At 32.3% G+C, this 10,498-nt stretch overlaps 2 protein-coding genes across 2 annotated transcripts; both read right to left on the bottom strand.

Annotated features, from left to right (window-relative positions):
- Nucleotides 1-2,390: 2,390 nt before the first annotated feature.
- Nucleotides 2,391-3,114, bottom strand: LOC109192577 (basic blue protein-like). Its single transcript, XM_019343275.1, has 2 exons — nucleotides 2,934-3,114; nucleotides 2,391-2,660 (listed from the first exon to the last, which is right to left on the bottom strand). The coding sequence occupies exons 1-2, from the start codon at nucleotides 3,085-3,087 to the stop codon at nucleotides 2,464-2,466; spliced, it is 351 nt and encodes a 116-aa protein (XP_019198820.1). The 5' UTR covers nucleotides 3,088-3,114; the 3' UTR covers nucleotides 2,391-2,463.
- A 3,065-nt stretch (nucleotides 3,115-6,179) lies between these two features.
- LOC109192585 (basic blue protein-like) lies at nucleotides 6,180-6,937 on the bottom strand. The gene is made up of 2 exons (XM_019343286.1): nucleotides 6,735-6,937; nucleotides 6,180-6,450 (listed from the first exon to the last, which is right to left on the bottom strand). The coding sequence occupies exons 1-2, from the start codon at nucleotides 6,889-6,891 to the stop codon at nucleotides 6,254-6,256; spliced, it is 354 nt and encodes a 117-aa protein (XP_019198831.1). The 5' UTR covers nucleotides 6,892-6,937; the 3' UTR covers nucleotides 6,180-6,253.
- Nucleotides 6,938-10,498: the final 3,561 nt, after the last annotated feature.

A 10,498-nucleotide genomic window follows, 5' to 3' on the forward strand; every position in this document is an offset into this window, starting at 1 on the left:
TACGGTAGTGCAATGAACTATGTTGATTGCCCACAAAGGCTAGTGCCAAACTAGAGATGACCAAGGTTTTGGTTTTGGTTCAGTTCTAATAGTGTATGGTTGGTTCAAACCAGACCGTGGTCGTATCTAGTAGTACCATGGCTCCAACATCAGTCACACACGTGACAATATTGCGCCTCCAACATTGTAGGACCAATTTGAAACTAAATGAACAACGGTGCAATATACCAGGAGCAAAATTGAACGGTGTAATTTAAATAGTGTGTGGGGGTCCATAGGTTCACATGATAGTAATGATTCACTGAGAACTAACACCATTGCCTCCTATTAAATTTTATATAAAGATATTTAATGACAAAACTACAAACACTGTGACAATTATTGTGGGTGTCGTAGTTAGGAGGGAGATTCACTAAATTAAGTTTGATAACTTAAATATGGTGACATTAATTGATACTATAATTTTATAATTTATAATATCATTCTTTCCAAAAGGTTGAACTCCAGGATATAAATCATGATAACTTAAACTCAACTGAACCTGAACCTGAACCACAGAGGCTAGACCTTTGCTTACTGCGCACAAGGAGCCCCTCTCACTGCCGCTGGTGAGACACTTTCAAGTTTCACCTCTATGACCAGTTGAGCTGCCCATGCGGGCATAATTTATAATATCATATTTGAGTCTAATTCTGTCAATCTAAGTATTTTTTTTAGAGATCCTTTATATCTATAGGTAAATTGCATTTTAGTCCTTCAATTATTCTTCTCAAGTCATTTTAATCCTTGATTTTTTGTAGTTATAATATATCCCATAAATGTTTTAAGAAAGTTACATTTTTAGTCTTTAAAGCAGCGAAATAATTAAAGTTTAGGATTTTTCGTTAGTGTGTTAGGATTTTAGTAATGGAAAATGCTTTGTTTTCCTCCAAAATTATATTCTCATATTAAAATTTCTTGATCATGACTTATAATTATTGAGTGTAAAAAATTGGCTTTACATAAATTAAATAAAAAACATAAACTTTAAAACATATTTATTTTTAACAAAGAGTGAAATTGATGCGGGCAAAATTGACAAATATTACATAATTTGTACAACCCAAAAGAGTTAATACCTAATTTGGTCTCTCAACTATTAGGATTTCAATTCACCACTTTGGTCCTTGACTTACAAACTTGTTCAATTTCATTCCCAGCTATGTACTGTAATTTTTACTTGAAATAGTCCTTTGCCCAAACCAATTAAAATATCCTGATTAGGATCATTTTGATTAACAATTGCATAGTTGGAGATGAAATTGAACAAGTTTGGAAGTTAGTTGAAGGTCAAAATGGTGAAATCCTACAATCATTATTGTGTGGACCAAAGCCGTGTGGATCATATTTTGTATACTATAAAATAATGTACTTTTAGTATATTAAAAATGTACTTGTCTTCAGAGAAACTACATTATTTGAATACTAAAACTACACTATTTTATATCATCATGTACATTGAATACAAAAATAATTTACTTTTAATATATTAAAAATTTACTTTCTTTATGGTCCATACAACACTATGTGAACCATGGTCCACACAATAATTTGCCGAAATCCTAATAGACGATATGATGGATCAAATAGGGTATTAACGACAAATTATATCGTGCACCGCGGTGCATAATCGATTATGTACCGCGCATCAAAATGACGTCGTTTTGTTTAATGAAAAGAAACGGCATCCGTTTCTCGCCGTTCTGCACCCTTCCGCAAAAAGTAACTCTGTTATTCAGTTTCATTTTGTATACACTGTAGTTTCAGTTCAACACAACTATAGTTTCATTTCGATATAACTACAGTTTCATTCGATATTTATAGACTCAAATATGTGAAAATGTTATTTAATTTTATTTTATATACACTATACTTTTATTAAAATACAACTACATAATCATTTTTATATAATTACAGCTTCATTGTACAATATACACTCAAATATGTGAAATGTTATTCAGTTTCATTTTATATACACTGTAGTTTCATTTCACCACAACTATAGTATCATTTTGATATAACTGCTATTTCATTTGATAATATAAAAATAATACGTGAGGCAGTGTCGATTTAGATATATTGTAGTGTCAATTGGTAATTAACATACAAAAAAATGCGCGCTCCGTTAACACTAACGGCGCACCGTTTCTTTATTTAAAGCGGCATCATTTTGACCGCGGTGCACGTGCACCGCGGTCCACGATATAACAACCCGGGTATTAACTCGATCACCCCAAAATAACAAAGTATATATAAGTGCAATGCAAGAATTATTGTTGGGCCAAAATTGAGGACATAAAACAACTTAATTAGTTATCATCATATATATATGTAATTTTATCATGTCACAATCTATTGCTTTGCTGCACATCATACAAGCTGACTGATTTAAAACATTTATGACTCTAACTAAAGACATATTTATCACTCAGCGATAACTTCAGCCTTAACTTCATATATTTTACACATGTCAGGGAAACCAGAAAAAAAGTAGTGGGTTCCGCTTGCCAGTATAACAAAGTCGTGCCCTGAGTTCAACCTCGTCCCGGATGGAGTGCAAGAATCATAGTTGTTCTTATTCACAATCCACACATCCTGATAATTCTTGTCATAGTCAAACTCTGAAAAGCAATACAAAATAATAAAAAAATTTAGTTGTTAATTAATTAATTTGACCAAGAATATATTTGATTATTAAATAAAAACACTACTGGAAATTATAGAATTTCCGACCACCTGAAAGTGATCTTAAATCAAATTGATACCAAAAAGTGGTCGGAAATAGCAACAAAGATTTTTCCGGATATCAAAAGTGGTCGGAATAAGGCTTTCGACTTGATTTAAGATCACTTTCAGGTGGTCGGAAATTTCATAATTTCCAGTAGTGAAATTACCTAGAACATCACCAGTCTTAAACTTTTCGCCATTTGGCCAGCCATCCATGTATAGGCCCCAATGGCCGCCTGCAACCCTGATAGTTTCTGCATAAGCAAAACCGCACAACATTGCTATTATGGCAATGGCTGCAATTCTTTTCTGACCAAACATCTATCAAACAAATGAAAGATGAGACTATGAGAGCTTTCTTGTGATGAAACTTTAATTTGTCTTTGTACCTAGTAGTGAAATGAAGAATGCAATAAATAGTATGGGGACCATACTCCTATTTATAAGTGTAACGTTAGTTTAATTATGACAAGTTTTATTGGATTTGCATAATTTGGAATTTATGTGTAATTGGGTTATAAATAAGGATCTCAATCTTTGCACAACTGCTATGCCGTGGAATCGTATCCACGTTGCAAGGTTTACACGATTTCGAGTAACGGTGTCGTTATTGACACCGTTTTCCTCTACCAATCAGAAGTTTTTTATTTTAAATTTGTCGAAACAACTAAGCGAGACGTTGTGAATATAGAGTTTAAGAATTATGAATATAGAGTTCTATAATTATAAACATAGAGTATTCAGTACACAAATAATGCACATTTAGTATATTAAAAATGTACTTTTTGTTATGGTCAACACATCATTGTGAGGACCATGGTCCACACAATAATTTGCCTAAAACTCTGATGTGTAAACTTGTTCAGTTGGAGCTAGTAGGATGTTAACATTGTCAATTATTTAGAAAATGGTCCTACCGTTTTAGAGTCCATATGTAATTGTATTTATGATCACAACTTTGTAGTTAGGCCGCACAGGTCTGACAATGATGTAAGAACAATTTTGTTCAATAAAAAAATAATAGTATAATATTTGTAAAGTAGTGTACAATTGTACCATTATAAAAAAATACAAAAAATATTAATACCATAATGACCTAAATCATTCCAATAATGCAAAAGCATAATTGAAATATTAAGTTTTGTTCTAAATAATCAAAAGAAGATTAATTAAACGTTAAAAAAAAAAAAAACTTAATTAACCTAATTTTTTTTTTAATTCAAGAAAATGAAATGATTTTCAAAGTTCTTGGTTTATAATCTTTGATGCTCAACTTTGAATGCTATGTATTTAGTTAGGCTAATTATTTGACCAAAGTTTATGTTAAATTTTATATTATATTTTATATATATATATATATATATATATATATAATACATTTTAACATATTCATAATATATGTTTAACAATTATGCCAACTCTAATTGAGATTGAGTTCGAACCTAAGACCTTTCTTATATAAATTAATATATGTTAAGAATAATAAATAGTTAATGGAATATTCGGTTACTAAAGTTGATACTAACGGAATTTAGGGTTATTTAAGTGAAGAAAATAATATAATAGAGGGTAAATAAGAAAAATTATTAAAAAAAAAAACTAAAATCAAAATAATATGAACCATTCATTTTAAGAAATAACTACTACCGACATTTTTTTGTTCCAGTTAAGGACCTAATATTATTGGCTATTATTAGCTTTGTAGATTTAATTACAAAACTAGACACTGTGACAAACTGACAATTATTGTGGGTGTGGATGTTAGGAGGGAGATCCACTGAATTAAGTTTGATAACTTAAATATGGTGACATTAATTGATACTATAATTTTATAATTTATTAATTTCACATTTGAGTCTAATTCTGTCAATCTAAGTATTTTTTTTAGAGATCCTTTATATCTATAGGTAAATTGCATTTTAGTCCTTCAATTATTCTTCTTTGAGTCATTTTAATCCCTGATTTTTTGTTGTTATAATATATCCCATAAAATTTTTAAGAAAGTTACATTTTTAGTCTTTAAAGCAGCGAAATAATTAAAGTTTAGGATTTTTCGTTAGTGTTAGTACTTTAGTAATGGAAAATGCTGTGTTTTCCTCCAAAATTATCATATTAAAATTTCTCGATCATGACTTATAATCATTGAGTGTAATAAATTGGTTTTAAAGAAATTAAATAAAAAACATAAACTTTAAAACATATTTATTTTTAACAAAGAATGAAGTTGATCGATGAGGGCATAATTGACAAATATTACATAATTTTTACAACCCCGAAAGAGTTAATACCTAATTTGGTCCCTCAATTATTAGGATTTCAATTCACCACTTTGGTCCTCGACTTACAAACTTGTTCAATTTCATTCCCAGCTATGTAATTTTTACCTGAAATAGTCCTTTGTTCAAACCAATTAAAATAATCATGATTAGGATCATTTTGATTAACAATTGCATAGTTGGAGATGAAATTAAACAAGTTTGGAAGTTGACGACCAAAACAGTGAAATCCTACAATCATTATTGTGTGGACCATATATTGTATACTATAAAATAATGTATTTTTAGTATATTAAAAATGTACTTTGTATTAAGAGAAAATACATTATTTGAATACTAAAAATACATTATTTTATATCATCATGTACATTCAGTACACAAATAATATACTTTTAATATATTAAAAATGTACTTTCCTTTATGGTTCATACAACACTATGTGAACCATGGTCCAGACAATAATTACCAAAATCCTAATAGACGATATGATGGATCAAATAGGGTATTAACTCCATCACCCCAAAATAACAAAGTATATATAAGTGGGCAAATTATGTTGTGCATCCGTATGCACCATGCATGGTGCATACGGATGCCAAAACGACGTCGTTTTAATAAAACGCGCGTCTCCCCTTAAAAAAAAAAAATCAGGTTCGATTCCCAGCAACAACATATGAACTAAAATTCCATAATCGATGAACTATAATTCCATAATCGATGAGCTATAATTCCATAATTTAATCTATGAACTAAAAATTCCAGAATGAATGAACTAAAATTTCATAATCTATAAACTAAAATTTCAGAATCGATGAACTACAATTCCATAATCGATGAACTATAATTCCATAATCAATGAACTATAATTCCATAATCTATGAACTAAAATTCCAGAATGAATGAACAATATAATGTTGTTGCTGGGAATCGAACCTGAATTTTTTTTAAAGGGGAGACGCGCGTTTTTTAATAAAACGACATCGTTTTGGCATCCGTATGCATCATGCATGGTGCATACGGATGCACAGCATAACGATTGATATAAGTGCAGTGCAAGAATTATTGTTGGGCCAAAATTGAGGACATAAAACAACTTAATTAGTTCTCATCATATATATGTAATTTTATCATGTCACAATCTATTGCTTTGCTACACATCATATAAGCTGACTGATTTAAAACATTTATGACTCTAACCAAAGACATATTTATCAATGAGCGATAACTTCAGCTTTAACATCATATATTTTACACATGTCAGGAAAACCAGAAATAAAGTAATGGGTTCCTGTTGACAGTATAACATAGTCGTGCCCTGAGTGCAACCTCGCCCCGGATGGAGTGCAAGAATCATAGTTGTGCTTATTCACAATCCACACATCCTGATAATTCGTATCATAGTCAAACTCTGAAAAGCAATACAAAATAATAACAAATTTTAGTTGTTAATTAATTAATTTGCCCAAGGCCAACTATAATGCCGTTTGATGGCATCCTGGTTATCCATTCAAGTGGATGGTCAAAGGTTCGAACCCCGATGATTCAGACTAAGATTTTTCGGGCTAAAAATATTTAAAAAAGTATAGAACAGATATTACCTTGCGAACAATCATAAATACTTCAAAAAATTAATTAATTAATTTGACCAAGAATATATTTGATTATTATTAAATAAAAATAACATTTTTGTACCTAGAACATCACCAGCTGTAAACTCTTCGCCATTTGGCCAGCCATCCATGTTAAGGCCCCATTCGCCGCCTGCAACGATGATAGTATCTGCATAAGCAAAACCGCACAACACTGCTATTATGGCAATGGCGGCTGCAATTCTTTTGTGACCAAACATCTATCAAACAAATGAAAAATGAGAGCTTTCTTGTGATGAAACTATGTCTTTGTACCTCGTAGTGAAATGAAGAATGCAATAAATAGTATGGGGACCAGACTCCTATTTATAAGTCGTAACGCTGGTTTAATTATGACAAGTTTTATTGGATTTGCATAATTTGGAATTTGTGTGTAATATAATTGGGTTATAAATAAGGATGACAATCTTTGCACAATTGTTATGCCGTGGAATCGTGTCAAGGTTGACACAATTCCGAGTAACATGTCATTAGTGGCATCGTTCCTCCACAAATCAGAATTTTTTATTTTAAATTTGTCAAAACAACTCAGCGACCTTGTGAATATAGAGTTTAAGAATTATAAATATAGAGTTCTATAATTATTAACATAGAGTTCTATATGAACATAGAGTTTTGTAATTGTGAATATACAGTTCAATAATTGTGAATATGGAGTTCAAAACTTATGAACATAGAGTTCAGTAATTATGAACATAGACTTTTAGAGTTCAAATTAAAAATTATGAACATAGAGTTCTGTAATAGTGAATATAGAGTTCAATAGTTGTGAATATGAAGTTAAAAAAATTATGAACATAGAGTTCTATATTATGAACATAGACTTCATGAAGACAAACGTCGTTAACGGTGAAAGAAAATAATTTTTTTTAGTTGATACGGCGTCGTTTTCCACCAAAACGGTGCTGTTTTAATTTGGAACTGTATCCACAGCATAATTTGCCATCTTTGAATGAACTTGATGGGCTTGTTCGATAAAATCAAAAAATTTAGGGTTTGGCCCAAAATATTTTATCCTGATAAGCTTGGTGCTTGTTAGGAACTGTAATTTAGATTTTGATAATATCAAAGTTTGGAAATTTTAGTCCCCAATTTATTTTATTTTTAGACTTAATTAGGAGCTCAATTTTTTCTGATCGAATAGTTCAGATGGTAACTCGAATAGTTGCATATCTCTGGTGATCGGAAGACAAGCTTCGAAGAGTTAAAAAAAAAAAAATAAGAGTACTAGTCGAAGAGTAGAAGTTGAAGAATTCGAGACCGAAAGGTTGAAAAAGGCCGAAGAGTGGAAGGTTGCACATTTAGTAATAACATTTTGCATATTTAGTATTAAAAGATTGTTATAATAATATTATTATTAATATTATTAGTAATTAAACCAAGTCAAAGAATTTAATAAAAACAAACATGGGTGAGTCATGTATGTTAATGTGGAACATGCCTAGATTATAGGAGTAGTACATGGAGCATTAGCTTCCTATTTATTAGCTTTCTCTTAGTATAAATATGTGGTGTATTTTCATTTGTTAAATCATCCCAGTGAATAAACATTATTCATTCTAATCTTCCTCTCTCTCTCTCTTCCTATTTATATATTATTATATATAAATACATAGATATATTATATATAATATATATTATATTTAATATATCTTACATTTGGTATCAGAGCCAGTCAACCTTTCAACCCCGAAATATTTCCCGTAGTAAAATATGGCAACAAATTTCAATATTGTATGGTCGGGTCCCAAATTGGACGGGAAACTCGATTACAATTATTGGCAAATTATGATGTCCACACATTTGCAAGCTCAAAATCTTTGGAGCTTTGTTGATCCCGGTCTACCCGAAGGAACTGATGCAGCCGCTATACGGCGAGATAAATTGGCCTTGGGTCAGATTCACTAAGGTGTTCATTATTCCATTTTTGGGCAATTAGCTCGTGCTCAAACAGTAAAACAAGCTTGGGACATCTTAAAGGTGTCACACAAAGGAATCGATCGGGCGCAAAAGTCTAAGTTGCAGTCGTTGAGAAGGTTGTACGATAATTGTGAGATGACCTCTACAGAAACAGTAGATATGTATTTCACTCGTCTTATTGATATGGTGAATAAGATGAGGTTATACGGAGATACAATTGAAGATGGTGCAGTGGTTGAAAAAGTTCTACGAACTATGCCGATGAAGTATGACCATGTGGTGGCTTCAATAACAGAGTCACACAAAACCGAGCTCTTATCAATTGCAGAGCTGAAGGTATGGTAGAAAGTCATATTGACAGGATTGCGTCAAAATCGGAGCCACTAGCTGAAGAAGCTTTGAAGAGTCAAGTCACCCTTAATGTGACTGGCACTAATCAAAGAGGTGGAGGATCTAGTAGAGGTCGTGGAAGAGGAAGAGGAGGTTCTAGTGGAAGAGGTCGTGGTAACTCCAACCAAGGAAGAGGTGGAGGTAATACCAAACAAGGTAAATTTCCATTTCATTGCTACAATTGTGGCAAGTATGGACACAAGATTGCAGATTGTTGGTATAATGAGGACAACAATCGTGGAAATCAAGCAAACATTGCTGAAAACACTGCTGAAAAGTCTGGTGAGAGTTCTGAAACCTTACTTTTTGCCAGCAATAGTTTTTCTACAGATAAGAACATATGGTTCTTGGATACTGGGTGTAGTAACCATATGTGTGGGAAGAAAGAATTGTTTTCCGAACTAGATGAATCAGTCCGGTCTGAAGTAACGTTTGGCAATAAGTCAAAGGTGCCAATTTTGGGAAAAGGTAAAATCTCTATTCAGTTGAAGGATGGTACTCACAATTTTATATCCGATGTGTTCTATGTTCCTGAACTACACCAAAATTTGTTGAGTATGGGTCAGTTGTCAGAAAAAGGATATAAGATAGATATTGCTCATGGGTGTTGTACCATTGCAGATGCTAAAGGAGTCTTGATTGCAAAGGTAAATATGTCCCAGAATCGACTATTTCCTTTGAAAATTAAGCATACTCTCCTTGCTTGCTTTAATTATGAAGTTTGTGATGATAATTGGTTATGACATATGCGATTTGGGCATTTCCATTTCTCTGGATTACACTATCTTGCGAGAAAGGAACTTGTTTCTGATTTACCTGTTGTGAATGTCCCTGATCGTATATGTGAGATTTGTGTGATTGGGAAGAAGCATAGAGATCCCTTCCCTGTGGGCAAGTCAAGGAGAGCTACAAAACAGTTGGAGATTGTTCACTCAGACCTGTGTTCGTTGGAGGTTCCCCCACATGGAGGTTGTAAGTGCTTTATTACTTTCATTGATGATTTCAGTAGAAAAACATGGGTTTACTTTCTGAAGCAAAAGTCTGAAGCACGTGATGTTTTCAAACAATTTAAGGCTTTTGTTGAGAAGCAAAGTGGTTATGAAATTAAAATCTTGAGAACTGATAGAGGTACAGAATATATTGCTTGTGATAATTTTCTGAAAGAAAAGGGTATTCAGCACCAAATGACAGCTAGATACACTCCACAACAAAACGGAGTGGCTGAGAGGAAGAATAGGTCAATCATGGATATGGTGAGGTGCATGTTGAAATCCAAGGATCTGCCTAAACCTTTTTGGGCAGAAGCTGTTGCTTGTGTTGTCTATGTGTTGAATAGGTGTCCAACTAAGAGTGTCCGTGATATGACACCTGAGGAAGCTTGGAGTGGGAAGAAACCCTCTATAAGAAATCTTAAGGTTTTTGGATGTTTGGCATATGCACATGCGCCAGATCCATTGAGAAAGAAATTGGATGATAAAGGTGAGAAGTGCATATTCA

The sequence above is a fragment of the Ipomoea nil genome, unplaced genomic scaffold (assembly GCF_001879475.1).
Source record: "Ipomoea nil cultivar Tokyo-kokei standard unplaced genomic scaffold, Asagao_1.1 scaffold0211, whole genome shotgun sequence".
Lineage (NCBI taxonomy): Eukaryota > Viridiplantae > Streptophyta > Magnoliopsida > Solanales > Convolvulaceae > Ipomoea > Ipomoea nil.

What these genes read in the sequence shown, in the direction of transcription:
- LOC109192577 (XM_019343275.1), bottom strand. Translation starts at nt 3,087, where the DNA reads ATGTTTGGTCAGAAAAGAATTGCAGCCATTGCCATAATAGCAATGTTG. An exon ending in TAAGACTGGTGATGTTCTAG is followed by an intron (nt 2,661 to 2,933) that starts GTAATTTCACTA and finishes ATTGCTTTTCAG; the next exon opens with AGTTTGACTATGACAAGAAT.
- LOC109192585 (XM_019343286.1), bottom strand. Translation starts at nt 6,891, where the DNA reads ATGTTTGGTCACAAAAGAATTGCAGCCGCCATTGCCATAATAGCAGTG. An exon ending in TACAGCTGGTGATGTTCTAG is followed by an intron (nt 6,451 to 6,734) that starts GTACAAAAATGT and finishes ATTGCTTTTCAG; the next exon opens with AGTTTGACTATGATACGAAT.